This window comes from Hydra vulgaris, chromosome 09 (assembly GCF_038396675.1).
Source record: "Hydra vulgaris chromosome 09, alternate assembly HydraT2T_AEP".
In the NCBI taxonomy this organism is placed as follows: domain Eukaryota; kingdom Metazoa; phylum Cnidaria; class Hydrozoa; order Anthoathecata; family Hydridae; genus Hydra; species Hydra vulgaris.
In genome coordinates, this window is record NC_088928.1 from 25,821,086 (window position 1) to 25,840,084 (window position 18,999).

The window sequence follows — 18,999 nt, forward strand, 5'->3', positions numbered from 1 at the left end:
AAGTACCAAAATAACAAAAATAAAATATCTAAACAAAAACCTGGTAAAGATGTTAATACTTTTAATGGTAAATAAATGAATTGTTTTTTATTTAAATTTTTTATTTATTTTCATGTTTAAAAACTATTGCTTAATGGTTACTTTTGTCTTATAAAAAGTCATATCTTTTGTTTTTTTCATATATTAAACTTAAATATTTTTAAGAAATATTTAAAGCCTTTTAAATTAAAACAATTACTTAACTTATACAAACTTTAAATCCCAAACAAAAAGCTTGAGCCAACAGCAAACATACTTTAAAAAAAAGCACTTTTAAAAAAGGTAATGAAAGCCCTTTAGTTTAAACTATTGTAAAATACATTTAAAAACGCAATTAATTGAAAATACATTTAAAAAAGCAATTAATAAATGAAAGCCCTTTAGTTTAAACTATTGTAAAATACATTTAAAAACGCAATTAATAAGACAACATTTTGATAATATTGATTTAGCAAAATAAGTTTTAATTAACAAGATAAATAAATATGACTGTGCTTTTGATAACAACGGAAAAAAAAATTTTATCTTTTAGTTTCAATGTATTGTCTAGTTATAAAAATAAAAGGAAAAAAAATTTGAAAAACAGTAGCAATTATGGACTACCTTAAACCTTATTCTTGGGTTTATTTTTATATAATATATAAATCTTATTCTATGGTTTATTTTTATAATAATATTTTGGCCCATGTGATGTAAATTATTACATCACATGGGCAAGACAAACTATAAAACCAATGTCAACTTGTGAAACCCCATACAAGTAAGTTGTTCACAAAAACTGGTTTCTTTACTACTGGTTTAAATAAAATTTCTAAAAAAACTAAAATGAAAAAGTAAAGTAGCAGTAAAGTAAAAAAACTTATACAAACAAAATTTTTTTTGTTCGTATTAAAGAGTTATAAAAATGGACTACTCAGTACCAAAGAAAAAAAAGGAAAACAATAACAACAGGTAACATAGAAAAAACAATAACAACAGCTAGCTAAGAATTTTTTGCTAAAGTAAATGTTTATACCAATAAGGTATTGTACATACATATCAATAAGGTATTGTACATACATACATCAATACAACATGTTTATACCAATATAAAAGCTATTGTACATATCAATACAAAAGCTATTGTACAGATTGGTTTTAAAAATCTTGATGAGCCAAGATTAACAATAAAATATCAAGATTAACACATATTTAACTATCAAGAAAAAAACTCCTAAATAATTAATTCAGTCAACGACATTAACAAAATGTGGATACCATCTGATCCAATTGTGGATATCATCTGATCCAATTGTGAATATTATTTGGTTTAACTATTTTTAAGAAATCAAAACTATTATGCAAATTTTGTAACAAAATAATAAAATTTTTATAACCATAAAAAAAAAAAAAATATTTTAAACTTTTTATTTTTGTTAATCTTTGTCATTGATATACTTATATATGTATAGATTAGAGACAGTTATAAAAAAAAAAAATCTTGAAGAAATTTTAATTCCATGCTTAAGGTTGTTTATGAATAAAATATAACAATCAAGTTTTTTTTTTTTTTTTTTGCTTTTTAATAAATTTCCAATATAAATTTCGAATTCCTTCATAAAACTTCCATTCAAAAGTTATTTCCAAATGTTTGTTAAAACAACTGTACAACCTACTATACAGTACACCATGGAAACAGGTAATAAAATAGCTTAGTAAAACCAAACTGGTATTAACATGGTTTGATGTTTATGATTTAATTTTGAACTTTCTAAGCAAATAAATCTACATTATTCACAGTAGCTTAAAAATCATAAAAAAGCAGAAGCTGGCATGTTTGAAACCCTAATAAAAATTCCTGCTTTTAAAAAGTTACATCACAAAAAATAAAAATAATTTCAAGCAGATTTTTTTAAAAAAAAATTTGAATAACCCTTTATAAATTCCTTCATATACATACAGTAGAATCATGCGCTGTAGAGGTATCCAAACCATTCTTTTGAGAGGTATCCAAAACATCTTTTTGCTGAAATTTTGATTAAAAGTTATTCCACATAAGTACATTATAAAAAAATATTAACTATATGTTAATTATCAGATCAGTGCATGTAAAACACAGCTTCTGCTAGAATATAAAACTCATAAACGCAAATAAATACCTTCTCTACAGGAGAAGCAGAACCTGTTACAGCCTGTAAAAAGTTTTTAGTAAAATATTTAAAAAGTTTTGCATAACATTTATTATATATTTTCCTAGACCAACAATAACTGATTGTATACTAAGATATACACTGTGTGACAAAAGTTATCTTACACTTTAAAAAAATTACTAACTCTTAATTTAGAATAAAAGAAATGCAAGGAACATGTTAAAAACTGAATAAAAACTATTTGATTTATAATTATTTAAACAAAAATTGAAAAAACAGAACAAGAAAAAAAATTTATTTTAATTTCTTGATGAAAAAGCAAGAAAAGTAACAAAAAGAAGGTGACAAAAGTTATCGTACGCTTTCAAAATAGTTCACTTTGATAAATATTATGGGAACTAAACTTATATTTTAGTATTGTGTATTTTGTCCTTTAGCTTTTACAACAGCAGCAAGACGTCTTGGCATCGATTCAACGAGTTTTTTTGTAATAGACGGATCGATTGATTCCCACGTTTTTACAATTTGGACTTTTAATTGTTCAATGGTCTATCGTCTATCGATTTCATCCCATAAATGTTCTATTACATTCAAATCATGGCTTTGAGGTGGATGATTTTGTATGTCCCAACCTTTTTTTTCCATAAATTCCATCACATCTTTGGCCTTATGTTTGGGATCGTTATCTTGAAGAAAAACGAAGTCATCACCAATACCAAGATTACGTGCTGATTGTTCAACATTTTCTTTAATAATACGTTTATAGTAATGTTTATCCATATTTCCTTCAATAAATACTAACTTTCCAACACCTGCTGCCGACATACATCCCAAACCATTACTGATCCATTTTCGTGTTTAAATGTTCGGACTGTAGTTCCATTTTCTAAGCAATTTTTTGATGAACGCCATACACGAATTCTACCATCAGATCTTTTTACATTAAATTTAGACTCATCTGTCCATAAGTCTTTATTCCAGAATGAGTCTGGCATATCAATGTACGTTTTAGCATAGTTTAATCGAAGCTTACAATTTTTATCACTAATACTAGGAACCTTTCTTGGAACACAACTCACTATTCCTTGTCTTTTAAGACTTCGAATGACTTTTTTTGGACTAATTTTAACCCCCAAATCGTCTTCTATTTTGCAAGTTTTGGCACTTACAAAATGATTTTTGGACGACCACTTCGGGATAAATCAGCTAATTTTTCTGTTTTTTTGAACTTGTTAATAATTGAAGAAACTGTGGATTTTTTAGAATCAACAATTTTTGCAATACAATTTAACGATTTTCCTTCACTCCAATGCTTAATTATTAGCTTACGAATTTCTACAGTGGTCTTAACCCGTTTCGAGCTCATTTTACTTTTTTTAACCAAAAAATTCATTTAAAACAATTGAAAATAATCTTAAAGTGTTTATAGTTTACTTTATTTTCAAAAATGTATGAAAAATGGTGGACATAACCGTTTGGAGTTAAATAAATATTAGTGTACGCCAAGTGTACGATAACTTTTGTCATCATCTTTAATGTACTTTTTTCAAATTTTGAGTCTAATTTTAATGTTATTTCAATATAAATTCCAAAAAATTCATAAATTAAAAAAATAAATACTATTAAAAAAAAAATTATAAATAATTTTCATTAAATATAGCAGAAAAATTGTGTCTATATTGAATATTATTTTTTTATCTTAGCGTACGATAACTTTTGTCACACAGTGTATATAAATATTTTACAACAATAACTGATTATATAACAATAACTGATGTGTACATTGAGCTATTTTTTATTTTTTTATTTTAGTTTATTTTTTATTTTACAAATGTACATACTGCCTGGTTAAGCCCAAATTCTCAGTTAATGTATGAGCCAAACCCTCTTTTGTAGCTATTTTAAAAAGTCATAAATTAAATTTTAATATAGCAATCTTATATTATTGTCACTTGTGTATGTATACATACATACATACATACATACATATACATATACATATATACATATACATATATACATATACATATATACATATACATATATATATATATACATTAGGGTGGCCCTAATTTTTGAAGTTTTAAAATATCATTGTCTGACCCCTCAGATGAGTTCCAATATATAAAAATATAATTCAGGCCAAATATGAGCAGGATTGAACAATATTTAGAGGTGGCTCAACTAAGCTTTAGTTTTGTGAGAATACCAAAATCGGCGAAAAAAAATTTCAGGTTCTTTTCAATAAATGATTTTGAATATTAAATGAATAAATATATTTCAATCAATAATTTGAACTAGATATCATGTTTCAATAATGTACTAATCTAAAAAATAATTAAATATAAAATTATAATAAATATAAAGGTAATAACGCATAAAAAAATGTTCTTCAATATATCTAAATAAATAATTTATAATTTTCCTCAGTAATTTTATTAATTCATAATTTTCTTCAGTCATTTTTTTCAGTAAACAAAACTAAACATGTAATATAATTTAATATTAGCACCTATTGGGCATCTTATATAATATTTAAATAAATCTTGTGCTAGTTCTTTGTAGCCATCTTGTATTATAAATTTCTTCTTCTACTGTTGTTTGTTAATTAATCAAAATAAAATTTCTATTTAATAGTTATCAATAATCACAGATATTAGCAATCAGCAAAGGTTAGTATGTCAATTTAATTATAAAATATATTATGTTATATATATAATTATATGAGGGAGTCTGTATGACTGTAGATTTCGTTTTGTATTATTGCATGGCATGTCAATGGCATGTGTAATTTTGTAATTTGTTTATGCCAAAAATTGCATAGTTTAATATTATGTTATAATATTATGATGATTAGTATAAATCTGTTTGGCATTTTCAGATGGCATTGCGTTCACAAATTTATCTTGTTAGCCCTGCTGAAAGAATTGAAGGTAGTAAATTGCCATCAGGGAAGCAGGTTCTTGGTCACTTTCTACATCTCCACAATGTTTTGAAAGAGGATATTCGAAAGGCTGCAACCCACGCTATTGAGAAAGTTGAAGATTTCTGGTTTCGAGCTAAAATTCCAACCAGGCATCATCAAGATTCCATTAAAAAGCTTGAGCAATTATTCTTCGAGTGGAAAAGTCTAAAGAAAAACAAGAGCCGCAAGACCGAGACTCAACAAACAAATGAAACCGCATTTTCAGCCGCAATAGAAGAACTGTTCGACATTGCACATGCTGACGCCATGGAGCTAATCGAGAATCAAGAAGATAAGGTCTTTCTGGAATCTCAAAGAAAAAAGGGACGACCTGGCTGCATGGGCGGAATCGATAAGGTTCTGCTTCAACAACAAAAAAAGCAGAATGAGAGAAAGCAGATATTGCAAAAGAGAGTACATCGATCTCAACTTGATAAAAACACCTTGCTAGATAAAGCTGTGTTGGAGAGCAGCAGCGCTGATTCAGAAGAAAGTCAGTCTGAACCTGAAGATGAGGATCCAGTTCTAAGCACAAGTACTGTTACTCCTTCTTCTTCATCACGAAAGCGAGGACGCCAAAGTGTTGTTTCACCACAGCTGGCATCTATGCTTGATAGAAATAAAATGAGCGACAGGGCTGCTATGATGGTCATCGTTGAGGCTTCGAGGGCTCTTGGACAAGACGCTGAATCACTCGCTTTGAATAGATCAACCATCCAACGACTCCGTCGGAAACACCGACAGCAAATTGCCTCCGGAATCATTCAACATTTCAAGCCAAATACTGCTCTTAAAGTACACTGGGATGGCAAGCTGATGCAAGATCTGACTGGAACAGAGAAGGTGGATAGGTTGCCCATTCTTGTCACAACAATGGGGAAGACAAAGCTTTTGGATATTCCAAAGATTCCTGCAGGTAATACATAATGGTATAATATATAATGGTATAATATATATGCCTACTTTTATTTTAGTTAAATATTTTTATAAATTTCGAAATCATTTATTATTATGAAATGTGAATGTGAAATCATGTCAGACAAACTTTAATAAAGACTACTATAAATTACTTTTTAGGCACTGGACAAGACGAGGCCGAAGCAGTCTATGATGTTATCCGAAAATGGGAGCTGGAAAACTTTGTCCATGGTATGTGTTTCAATACAACCTCTTCCAACACCGGTCGGCTGTCTGGCGCTTGCGTTCTTCTCGAACAGCTACTAGGGCGGCCTCTACTGCACTTTGGTTGTCGACATCACATCATGGAACTGGTATTGGCTGCTGCTTTTTGTGTCTGTATGGGACCCAGTAAAGCTCCGGAAATACTCGTTTTCAAACGATTTAAAGCACAGTGGTCATCCTTTGACCAGGAAAGTTATGAAGATGCCTTTTCGGATGATGTTGCCTCAGCTGAACTCTCCGAAGTCAAACATGTAATCATTGTTTTCTGTGAACAGCAGCTGCAAGATCATCAGCCACGAGATGACTATCGCGAGCTGCTCAAACTGATGCTCATCTTTTTAGGAAGAAAGCCTACAGATTGGAAGAATTTTCGAGCGCCTGGGTCAATGCATCAAGCTCGATGGATGGCGAAAGCCATTTACAGTATAAAGGTTTGGCTGTTTCGATCACAGTTTAAGCTGACCTTGCGAGAGTCTCGTGGCCTCCTACGTGTGAACATATTTCTTGCAAAGGTTTATATCACGTTCTGGTTTTTGGCGCCTCTGGCTTACAAAGCCGCTAGGAATGATCTACAACTTATTCAACAACTCCAGGCTTACCCTGAACTTTGTGTATTCTATTGTTTCTGTGTTTGTCTCTGTAATTAAGAACTGTTTTTAGTAGTTAGAATTAATTTTCTGTATGAAACTGATGGCAAAATGTGCTGAATTCTGTCGCAGACATCAAAAATTCGTATATGAGAAAACTTTAACGGCGTTGAGCCACCTCTAAATATTAATATTTTTTTATGAAACTTTACACATAATTTTTTTGTATGAAATGGAACCATTTAAAATGGTCAGACTTAACATTGCTCTTATTTAATTTTTTATCATCATATAAGGGCCACCCTAATATATATATATAGATATATATATATATATATATATATATATATATATATATATATATATATATATATATATATATATATATATATATATATATACACACACACACACACAAACACACACACACACAGGCATATTGCATATATATACGTATTGTATATATATACACATAAGTATTTTTTTTTTCTCAAAAGAACTTTGGTTTAAATGCAAATGTTTTTGATTAGATTGGACTAACTGATAAAGACTAAAACTATTACACTCTAAATTAATGCGTAATAAATAATATTTTATGTAATGAGTTATATTTTATATGTTGATTACTTTAATAAACTATTGACTTTTATTGTGGAATTTTTAATTGTTGTAATGATTCTTAAAATGCCTGCATTCTATTACAATAACAAAATATAAAATATTTTTATAAGCAGTAAAAACTTTTATAGCTCTTTGTCAAATATTTTATTAAAGTAGTAATGTTGTTAACAAATGAATGGATAGCTAGTGTGAAATGAATGGATAGCCAGTGTGAAAACCCAAAGAAAATGCTTGTCTAAAGAATTTTTTCACAACGCAATAAATGAGGCTTGTTATGTATATATTCTTGTAACACTTTAGTTGCAAACATATACTTGTAACAAGAATAAAACCAAATTTTGTATTTAATAAGCTTTTTTTTTTAATGAATAAACAGATAGCTTGTACTAAGAACAAGAGCTTTTCTCCACTCTCGCACTCATTTAATCTTGCTGAGGCCTATATACAAATATATAAATATATATACACACACACACACACACACACACACACACACACACACACACACACACACACACACACACACACAAAAGAAACTTTGCACCTTTAAGATGTTTTTTTAAATCCAAGGAAAAAAATCTGTCTTCAGTTAAAGCAAGGATACCAACTTTACTGGAATAAACCATGGATACTAACTTTGCTCCAGATAATTCTTGTCTGGCAATTAAGCTTTTAGAAGAATTTTTCCAACAAAGTCATTGAGATGCAACAACTTTATTATAGATATTGATGGTTTCATTAAGTTTAAAAACTCTTTAATCTAATTTAATCTTTAATCTTTTAATTCTTTAATTAATTTAATACGAAGTACAAAGTTGTAAAATTCTAATGTTATATTAAAACAGAAAAAAAACAAAATAATTTAATTAGTTGCGCAACAGACCTGGGCAAAGAATTTAAAAAAGATGGTAACGCTTAAAATATTATTAATTTCTTAGACATGTCAACCATCTTGAAAATAGCAATAAAACAAATAGTGACATATATTATAAAGAAACCAATATTCATGATTACTTAAACTACAACAGTCATCATCCATGTCACATAAAAAAGAACATTCCTTATAATCTCGCTAAAAGAATAATTAATTACTTCTGATTACAATTAATAATTGATTACTTCTGATTACAATAAATAATTGATTACTTCTGATTTTAATAAATAATTGATTACTTCTGATTACAATAAGGAAAAAACAACTTTTAGCAGAACTAAAAGTGTGGCAATAATAATGTGAATACCCTAAAAATGCTTTAAAGATATTCACAAAAAGAATGTGAATATCTTTGAAAAAAACTTTAGGCACTAGCTCCCAAAATCAATCTAAAGAAATTTCTCCTTTAACTATAACTTTTTACAGCAACCTGAATTGTCAAACTTTGACTACTAAAACCAACCCTTTGCTTATTCTATCATCAAATGAAAGAGTATAGGAAGTTTATTCTAATATCAAGCCAGTAATTGCATTTAAACAACCACCCAGTCTACTAAACACTTCTGCAAAAACCTAATTAGCCAAAAAAAAACCAAAAATCCAATTAATCTAACAATTACCCAATAAAGAGGTAGAATTACTTTAATGTAAAAATAATCATGTCAAATCTCCAAGAAGGTTAACATTTCTAACATCATATAGTACTATATGGAACATACAAAGCTGTATTACTTATAAAAGTAAGAATGTAATTTAATACTTAAAACGCTTATCGTGTAACAAGAAAGCTACATACACCTGAAAAACAAATAACTTAAGACTTTTTAGAAACAAATAGTTTTCAAGTTGTAGAACGGGACAATCAACAGACATGTTTGATAACCATGTATAAAACTGTCAACCTGAAAATAACTATATTAAAGGCTATAGTTACATGATTTTGTACAGGAAATACATTTCCTGTACAAAATCATTACTAATAAATAAATCATAGTTACTTACATTTACAATAAACAATAATAACCATGTCACAATATTTTAGTTTATGTTGATTTTTTAATGTTTCTTACATAATTTTGGGATGCTGAATAACCAATCTCATTATATAGTGCAATTTTTGGTAAATAAATTATTTTAAAAATTAAAAAAATAAAATAAAAAGATATTCCATATATTCTTTATTTGGTTGGCAAATAACTTTTCTTTAAATGACTTTTATATATATATATATATATATATATATATATATATATATATATATATATATATATATATTTTTATTTTATATATATATATATATATATATATATATATATATATATATATATATATATATATATATATATATACATATATATATATATATATATATATATATATATATATATATGTATGTATGTATGTATATATATTTTTTTATTTTTTCTATTTATTTGAATTTTCATGCTGTATTTTTCTATAAAATGTTATATCCAAAGATATTGTTGGCTTAGCATAGGAACAGCCACAAATAGTCATTAAGACTAATCCAAAGTAGCGTCCGTTTGACCAACATTTTTGTGTACAGAAGTACTACTCAAGCGCTGAGTTGGCGGTGGCAAGATTTGAACCTGTATCATACAAAAAACTGGGTTTTAATTTTTCGTATATATAAATTAGTAGCTTTAATTAAAAGAAGGTGTTATTTTAATTGTACCTAGGGTACAATTAAAATAACCACTTCTTTTACTTAAAGGGTTACCAGCTATTTTACCTAGGGCTGCTCGCTGAAAATTAAGTTTAACTTCACAATAAATAGATAATAAAAATAGAAATATAAATTTTATTTAAAATGTTTAATCTAAGATTGTTTTCAGCAATTTCATTTTGTGTTACTTAAAATTTCCCACATTTAAAAGTGTTTAATCTCAATAGTTCTGAGCAAAATCAATAAACAAGTAAAACACCTAAAATGGTAATCCCAAAACAACCGTAAAAAAAATTTGCTCTGCACCAATTGAAATTCAACAATCTACCTTGTGATCAAAGAAATTCTTTATCAGAGAAACATATGGCCCGAGATGTTATTTTAATTTTAATTTAAAAATGGTAAACCAAATGGCTCTAGGTTTTTTATTTTAAAATTAATAATTATATCAATTGACAGTATATCATTATTTCATTAGTTAATGATAGTACTTATTATTACAGTGAATAATAGAGTTAGATAAAAGACATTAGTTGTTTAATGAACAAATTATTTAAAAGCTAAAAAAAAGATCAAATAACAAAGTATAAATATATAAAAAACCAAATCACTGTGAGTTCTAATGGACCTAAACTTAAAAATGTTAGCTAAAACAGTGTTTGTTTGTTTTCACATTTTGAATTGTATTTAATAGTTGATAATTGCCAACAAACATTAAACTTTTTTTTATGTCTGTTTATTTATGCTTCAAAATGTTATTTTTATTTAATAACAAAAACATTAAACTTGAATTTTTTAAGATACCTTTTTCATGATCATAAAAGGCAAAGTTTTTCTTCGTGTAAATGGGTTGTCAGATTCATTTTTCTTCAATTTACCCTCTTCCTAAAAAAAAAAAAAACTTTTAATTTCAACTTTTTACAAAGAAAGATAAAATCTTATATACATATTACCAAAACATTAAAGTACAAAAGCATATGGCTGTATTCACATCTCTTTTAATAACCCTCAATAAACTTAAGGAGATTTAAGGAGAGAAAATAAATCTTTGCTTGCTTGCATCAAAAAATGATTCCTCAAGATCCAGACATTCATAAACTTTAAAATATATTATCTATTTAAAAAAAAATTTTTGAACATAAAAAGTTTACTTTTACATAAATGAATTTAAGAGTTTTATATGTATCTTTTTTTATATTCACTTTAAATTTTTTTATAACTGTTTTTAAAAAATGCAAGATTTATATCTTAACTATATAACTAAATAACAATTTCATAAAGACAAAAAATAACTAACAATTTCGTAAAGACAAAAAATAACTAACAAATTTGTAAAGACAAAAAAAAATTACAACTTTGTAAGTACTTTGTAACAAAAACATTTCAAAATCTAATGATTATGAGGGGAACAGTTTTAAGTGGAATTCAGTCAGGTTTGTTAAATAGCAACACAATTAATGCTGGTTCATTAAAGCTATATCTTATAATTATCTACTAGTAAGTCAATAAGTAAATAATTAGTAAGCCATAATAATTTATATGAAAAAAATTTCTTTTTATATAGTATTTAATTGGTTTTGTAACTATTTTCATTAATTTTTTTTCTTCTTTTGTTTACTCAATGGTGGTAATTTTTATAAGTATTTTTATACAGCGCTGCAGCAAGCTTGCTCGGGACCTGCAGGCAAAAATTTTGATTTATAACAAGTATATATTTGATTTATAACAAGATTTATAACAACTTTTAGTCGACTGAGTCAATTTCTAAAATGTATTAGTCGATTTAGTTGACAGTCAAACTATTTGATAGTGGTAACAACACTACTGATTAGGGATTTAAACAGAGCTATGTACAAATTAAAAAAATTTTATAGCTGACTTGAAAACATTCGCAGCATTTTTTTTTGTTTTAGCTTTCATAAAATTTCAAATTTCATATATTTTGAGTGCTACAAACTAAATTAAATAACTAAACAACTTATTTATTTCACTTAAAGCTAAAAATGACTTTCCAATATTTACACGTTAAACAACACAATGCTACAAAAAAAAATTATTTATTTATCAATTTTTTTTTATATTTCTTAAATAATTGAGCATAATGAGTTTAAATACAAGATAAGTTTTTTTTTGTTGAAATAACTGTTTGATGGTAAAACCAAAAAAATCAATTAAACTCGTTACTAATATTCATTATTCTTATTACAAAGGTGTATCTCTTGCAATGTGTATCATACACATTGCATGAGATACACCTTCAGTAATAAGATAACATTTACTAATTCAAAAAATGTTATGTTAAAAAACATAATAATACATGTTATATACATATATACTGTTTGAAAAAACAATTTTAATGTGAAGAGGCGGAGGTAAAATCTTCTCAAGATGTATTAGAGATTAATTTATAAGATTGTGGAAACCAGGCTGTAAATGTTCTCTTACTGGTCACTCTTGTCTCATTAAGTGCTGACATGAGTACTTTATGTATCCTATTTGTAGTTTGAGAAGAAATGCTAGCATCTTAAAGTCTCCATATACATCCCACTCATAACTGTCATAGTTGATTTTTCAAGCAACAACTTCACATTCTTGTAATCTTCATTTAGATAAATGGAATGAGCTACAGGTATTGAAGTAAATTGATTTCCATTATGGAACAAAATTGCCTTCTTCTTTTTGAGCTGTCAATGAATAACTTCTAGGATTATGATACTTCAGGATTGTGAACAATGCCAATTTTATCAAAAAGACCATGAACTTCATGACAATAGCACAGTGATTCTGATACAAAATAAAAGCATGTAAATGTTTCATAACTTTTTTGGTATATTGAAGTTTTGCAGCATGGTTCTAATAAATTCATTCTTTTAAACATAATAACAGAAGCTCAGCATTTGATTTAATGAGACCTAAATCTTGTACTTAGTCATTAGCTTCTTTTTGATTAGAGAAATGAGATAAATCATTTGGTTCCCTGAAATCACAGTCATCACTGATTTCATCTGGCATTTCTTCTTCAGAATGATATGCAGTCACTTCTTTGGATTGAGTAGGAACAGGCAATTCATCAATGTGTTAAACTGGTTCAATAGAAGATGGTATACTTAGAAAAACTAGAGTCAGCCTATCTTTCTGCTTTGTATACTTTGAAATATCAACCATGTCTAAATAACAGTCTAAATGATGGTTCATTGGTTACATCTATATATTGGAATTTAGATGATGAATTTTATTTCACAAAGGGCATTGACTTCAGATTCCACAAAGCCATCCTTCCAGATTTGATCTGCAGCTGCCACAACTGTAGTGTGGTGCCCAAGATTTGTCCTAATCTCCCATTGCCATGCCAAAATAAGCATGATATGCAGTAAAGAATTTTGTACCACTGGCAATTTTTGACTAATATAGTTATCACAAAAACAACAGAACGAGGCAGGACAAAAGTTGCAGTATCTATGTGAAATATTCACCACTTCATATAACAATCGTAATTAGTTAAACTGATAATAACCCATAAATATAGTTAAAATCAGCATATATATGTTATAAATGTATTACACATACATATATTTTTTGATACGCATGCATTATTTAAAAAGCCATTAATTTTGCTCTATCAACAAGATTTCATGAGAAAAAGTGAAGTTATATATATATATATTTATATATCAACCCTCGGAATTAGGAAAAATGAGGTCAGCAATAATTTCCATATAACCTCATACTTTTTGAGGTCTGCATCAGTTCAGCAAAAATCATTTGATACAAAGATCTAACCACAAAACATAGAAACCAGGTCGGCAATTTTTTGCTGGCCTAAAACACTTTTAGGTCGGCAGTTAGGTCAGCTTTGCTGAATGCTGACCCTAATTCCGAGGGTTAATATATATATATATATATATATATATATATATATATATATATATATATACACTTATGCTTTTTCTCAGGAAATCTTAATGATGGAGCAAAACCAATGATACCATTGAATTCAGCATCCCAAAATTATGTAAGAAACATTAAAAAATCAACATAAACTAAAATATTGTGACATGGTGTAATTCTTTGAAAACAACAAAATACTCTAGGAACACCAACATAAAATTCGCAATAAAAATTATATAAAAAAACTGGAACTTTATTTCAACTCCAAAATCATATAAAATGTGATCATTAAAAATTGCACATCTGCTAAAAAAATAAAAAAAATAAAAAAAATTCCAACTTTCAAAAAAACATCAGGTTATTTATTAAAATCATTTTATTCAACAATAAATTTATTAAAAAAAAGTAAGATTGTGTAGTGTTAAGATTTATATCTGAAGATGGAAGATCATTTAAGACAGCTTCTGGCCATGGCTTCATTAATTTGTGTATTTTGTTTACTTATAGACATTTACAAAACCAATAACTCAGCAAACCCTTTACACAAAAATGCTATCCAAACTAGTACTTTAGCTTCAAACATTGGAGTTTTTGCATACTTTATTGATGGAGGAGCAATTGTTTTATGATCAGTATAATAGAATCTATTTCCATTCATAGTTAAATGTGAAAGTGTGAAATGAAATTCATCATCTACAACCCAATCATGATCCTTTTTTATTCATATAAAGTAAACAACATTTGTTTCTCACTTTCACAATCTGAACAAAACTTTTATCTGGTATTTTAGTATTTTTTAAACAATTAATCCCTAGTTTATGATTTAGAACCATGTAAACATATGTTTGATAACAATTGAGTTTTCCAGCTAACTTTCTTTGTGATAAAACACTTTTATTGTTTGTCGATTGTCAAATCAATTTAAACCTTGTTTATCAAAAATAACATCCAACTTGCCTGCTCCTAGTTGTAGATTTGCATCAATTCTATCTTCATATCACTTGATTATATCATAAATAGTAGATTTTCTTGCTCCTTCAGCTACAAAATGATCAACTGTGTACTTCTTTTCTTTATTTATATTATTTTCATAAAAATGGTTTTTGTAAGAGCTCTTTTTCTGCCATGTTTATAATCAGGGTTGGTAAGAACCTGGGTTTTTGAGCAAAAATCCAACACAACTGGCTTTTGGAGAGGCTTTCTAGGTTTTTGCTAAAGTTTGGTACAAATCTTTAGTAGCAAAGTTTGATTAACTGTTATTTAAAAACTATTTCTCATTTTTACAGTTATATTGTCTTATACAATAGCTTAATAATCAGATTGCATTTTTTCTAATATAAAGATATTTTTAAAGAGTTATCTTTTTATTTAAATTTAAAATATAAGTAGATTATACTTATTCAACATGCCAAAGTATCATTTGGGGGAAAGAAATAAAGCTAGTGAGTGGAATGAACTGACTATAATAAGTGATCAACTAAATGGACTAACACAATTATTGCAAAGAGAGCATAATTTTTTTTTTTTTTTAAACATCTTTGCTTCCAACAAGGCTGCAAGCAACCACTAATTAGAGTTTAGACAAAGATTGTAGAACAAGATAACAATTGACAGACGACTTAAAGGATTGCAAATTATATGGATCAGGAAAGAAAGATAAAGGAAGCGAATTCCAAAGAACTGATGTTCGAGGGAAAAATCTTGAGGAATAAGAGTTTTTGGAGCACTTAAAAACAGTCACAGAAAAAGGATGAAACTTAATTAAATGACAAGTAACATGAGAATGAATTTTAGTAGATGGCATAAGAGGCACTAGCTCTTTAGAGCAGTGCTGATTATAGTATTTGTAGAAAAGCGAAAGAGAAGCAACATTACGACGACGTGATAATGGTTGGAGGTTGGCTGCAAGAGCAGATCCAACTATGTTTACAACGTGTTTTTGCACCTTGTCTAAAAGAGAAAGGACATCATTAGAAGATCCGCCCCAGATATGGCAACAGTATTCCATACAGGGCCGGATTTGAAATTTATAGAGATAGAGAATAGAATCTGGAGTAAGAAAGTGTCGAGCTCAACAAAGAGATGCAACCTTAGCAGATGCTAATTTTGCAACAGATTTGATATATCGTTTCCAAGAAAGATCGGAAGTAAGAGTTAATCCTAGAAGATGAAGGGTAGATGACTCATCGAGTACATTACCATTCATAAATATAGTAAGATCTAAATTATTCCGATAACGATTGGCTGAAAAAATTGAGTTTTATCTGTATTGAAGTTCACCAGCCACTGTGAGCCCCATGCTGTAGCAGAAGTGAGATCCTTTTCAAGCTCAAATGCCCCCTCCAAACAATCAGAGAGTGTTGGCTTCTTATCAAGACAAGAATAAATGGTAGCATCATCAGCAAACAATGCCACCTTAGATGTGAGAATATCTAGAAGATCGTTAATGTAAATTAAAAAAAGTATAGGGCCAAGGATAGAACCTTGAGGAACCCCTGAAAGCTGTCCATCGAGGACAACTTTTATACTACGATTGAAAATGAAGAAGACCAGCATGCCAAACTCTATCAACTCCTTTAGAAATGTCAAGAGCGATGGCCTTGACCTCTCCACCTTTATCCAATGCATGATAAAATCTATCGGTTATTACTGTTAGCAAATCAGCTGTAGAACGAGTAGATTGAAATTCATATTGATGATCAGAAATTAAGTTATTAGATTCAAGATGAGAGATTAAGTATTTTTTAATTAAAGATTCAAAAACCTTGCTTATGATAGGAAGAAGACTAATGGAACGGTAGTTAGATGAGTCAGATTGCTCTCCAGAATTTTTGAAAATTGGGATAACAAATGCCTCTTTCCAGCAGGCTGGAAAACAAGACTCTGATAAACACTTGTTGAATAGTTTTGAAAGTATAGACGACAGCTCCGGAGAACACTCCTGCAAGACAATAAGAGGTATGTTGTCCGGGCCACAAGCTATAAAAGAGTCTAAGCAGGAAATCACTTCAGATACAGAAGCTGGAAAAAAATGACACGAATGTGAAGCAATGGATCAACTTGTTTGACAGCTATATCAGGTAGAATGCAACTAGTGGAATCAAGAGACAATATTAATGAAAAATTCTTAGCAAACAATTCAGCTTTCTGAACCATACAAGAGAAGTGGAATTAAAAACATCCATTTCTAAACTTGTTACTATAACAACAAGTAATCAGAAATATGAACTGGATTTGCAAGTTGCAAGGTATTTCTTTTCAGAAAATATAACATCCAATGTAGTAGAAAATTTTGAAATTACCAAGCTGCTTAAGAAACTTAGACCTGGATACAAGCCACCAAATAGAAAGCAGATATTGTCAGAACTCTTAGTAGAGGTAAATGAAGAAGTAATCAATTTAATGAATAATGTTCTTGCTGACGATTGTGCTGTTACCCTAATTCAAAATGGTTGGAGTACATTTAGTAATGATCCTATAATTGCTCATAGAATCCATAATGGAAATAAACCCTCATTTCTGCAATTGACATTGGAAGCCAATCAAAAATAGCAGAATATTGCACTAAAGCTGCTAAGGATACAATCAAAATTGCTAAAGAAACCTTCAATAAAGATGTAAGTGTTAGATGTTTAACTGTTTTATTTAAAGTGCGTATATATATATATATATATATATATATATATATATATATATATATATATATATATATATATTTGTGTCGTAACCTAAGGCACGAGTTACTTTGTATGTTTGTTTTTACCAGAAACTTTTTGTATGTTTATTTCATAATTAGTTTTATTAACTTTGATGATTATGAATAACTTCATTAAAAACGCAATTATTGTTGAAAGTGTTAAAAATGTTTACAAAATAAATTGTAAAAATTGCTTTAAAAGATTACATTAGAATAAAGAACAGACACAGAAAATTACATTTACATAAAAAATACATACTTCTTAATTAAAAAATAAGACATTTATCTTTGTAAACAAATAATAATAGTTTATAAGATTTATAAGATAGTTTAAAAGATTTACGGTTTTGCAGATGTGGCTTCGAGAATGAGCAATAGTATTAATATAATAGTTTGATATTCTTAAAACAATTTATGCTAGAAATCTCAAAACTTAACAAATTTTGAATAATACAATTTTAAAAATATTTTAACAGAATATTTAAGAACTTTATTTCGCTTAGTCAGAGTATTTTTTGAACCAATAGAATTAGTTTGTTTGTAAATTTGGCAGGCTTTTAGTGTTTTAGGGTTTTTAGTATTTTTAGTGTTTTACCTATACTAATTGAAGTACCTTACCAGTTTTTATTATCTGTGAAATTAACTAAAAATCTTGCAGGGCAAGACGCAATTTTAAAAACTTTATGTGTTTGGTCAACATTTGAAAAATTGTTGAAAACACATTACATATTAATAAAAAGGGACCAGGTGTAGGTTTAGAGGGAAACAATGCTAACAGACTTATTAAATGAAGACGTTATCTTAATTGCAACAAATTATATTTTACAGATTATTACCTGTTTGCATAAGTCAAATCAGCAGTGTTTAGTTTATATTAGTCAAATCAGCAGTGTTTATATTAGTCAAATCAGCAGTGTTTAGTTTAAAATTGAATACAGATACTTTTGTTAAAATTGAACATTTCAAAAGTTCAGTTTTTAGTCTTCAACAATATAGATATTTTTGACTCCGATTATACAGTTTTTTGAAAGTATACATACTTTAGTGTTACATGTAGAACTTTGTAGAACACAATAATATTAACTTAGGTAACTATGTAGATTGGGGTGAAGCTGTTCATTATAAATTAAAAAAAAACTTGAGCAAACTATAAAAGAACCATAGGACAAATAAAAAAAGCAAAAATCTGCTGTAATTTTAGTTTAAACAACAAACAGCAATAATACCATTTGTGATGTAGTATATTTAATGTAAATAAAAAAAATATATA

The 18,999-nt window shown here is 28.1% G+C and overlaps 2 protein-coding genes across 2 annotated transcripts in view; one reads left to right on the top strand and one right to left on the bottom strand.

Annotated features, from left to right (window-relative positions):
- LOC100205878 (RNA polymerase-associated protein RTF1 homolog) overlaps positions 1-18,999 on the bottom strand; it is an 82,804-nt gene that overhangs the window by 13,581 nt on the left and 50,224 nt on the right. Inside the window, exons 12-14 of the mRNA XM_065805157.1 lie at positions 10,949-11,029; positions 2,178-2,210; positions 1,979-2,044 (exon numbers count right to left, since the gene is read on the bottom strand). Coding sequence (XP_065661229.1) covers positions 1,979-2,044; positions 2,178-2,210; positions 10,949-11,029 — 180 coding nt within the window. The remainder of the gene's footprint in view (positions 1-1,978; positions 2,045-2,177; positions 2,211-10,948; positions 11,030-18,999) is intronic.
- LOC136084676 (uncharacterized) lies at positions 4,279-6,913 on the top strand. Its single transcript, XM_065805156.1, has 2 exons — positions 4,279-6,049; positions 6,740-6,913. Exons 1-2 carry the CDS (start codon positions 5,050-5,052, stop codon positions 6,742-6,744), a joined length of 1,005 nt encoding a protein of 334 aa, XP_065661228.1. The 5' UTR covers positions 4,279-5,049; the 3' UTR covers positions 6,745-6,913.

Excerpts from the sequence above, each read along its gene's own strand:
- LOC136084676 (XM_065805156.1), top strand. The coding sequence starts at position 5,050 with ATGGCATTGCGTTCACAAATTTATCTTGTTAGCCCTGCTGAAAGAATT.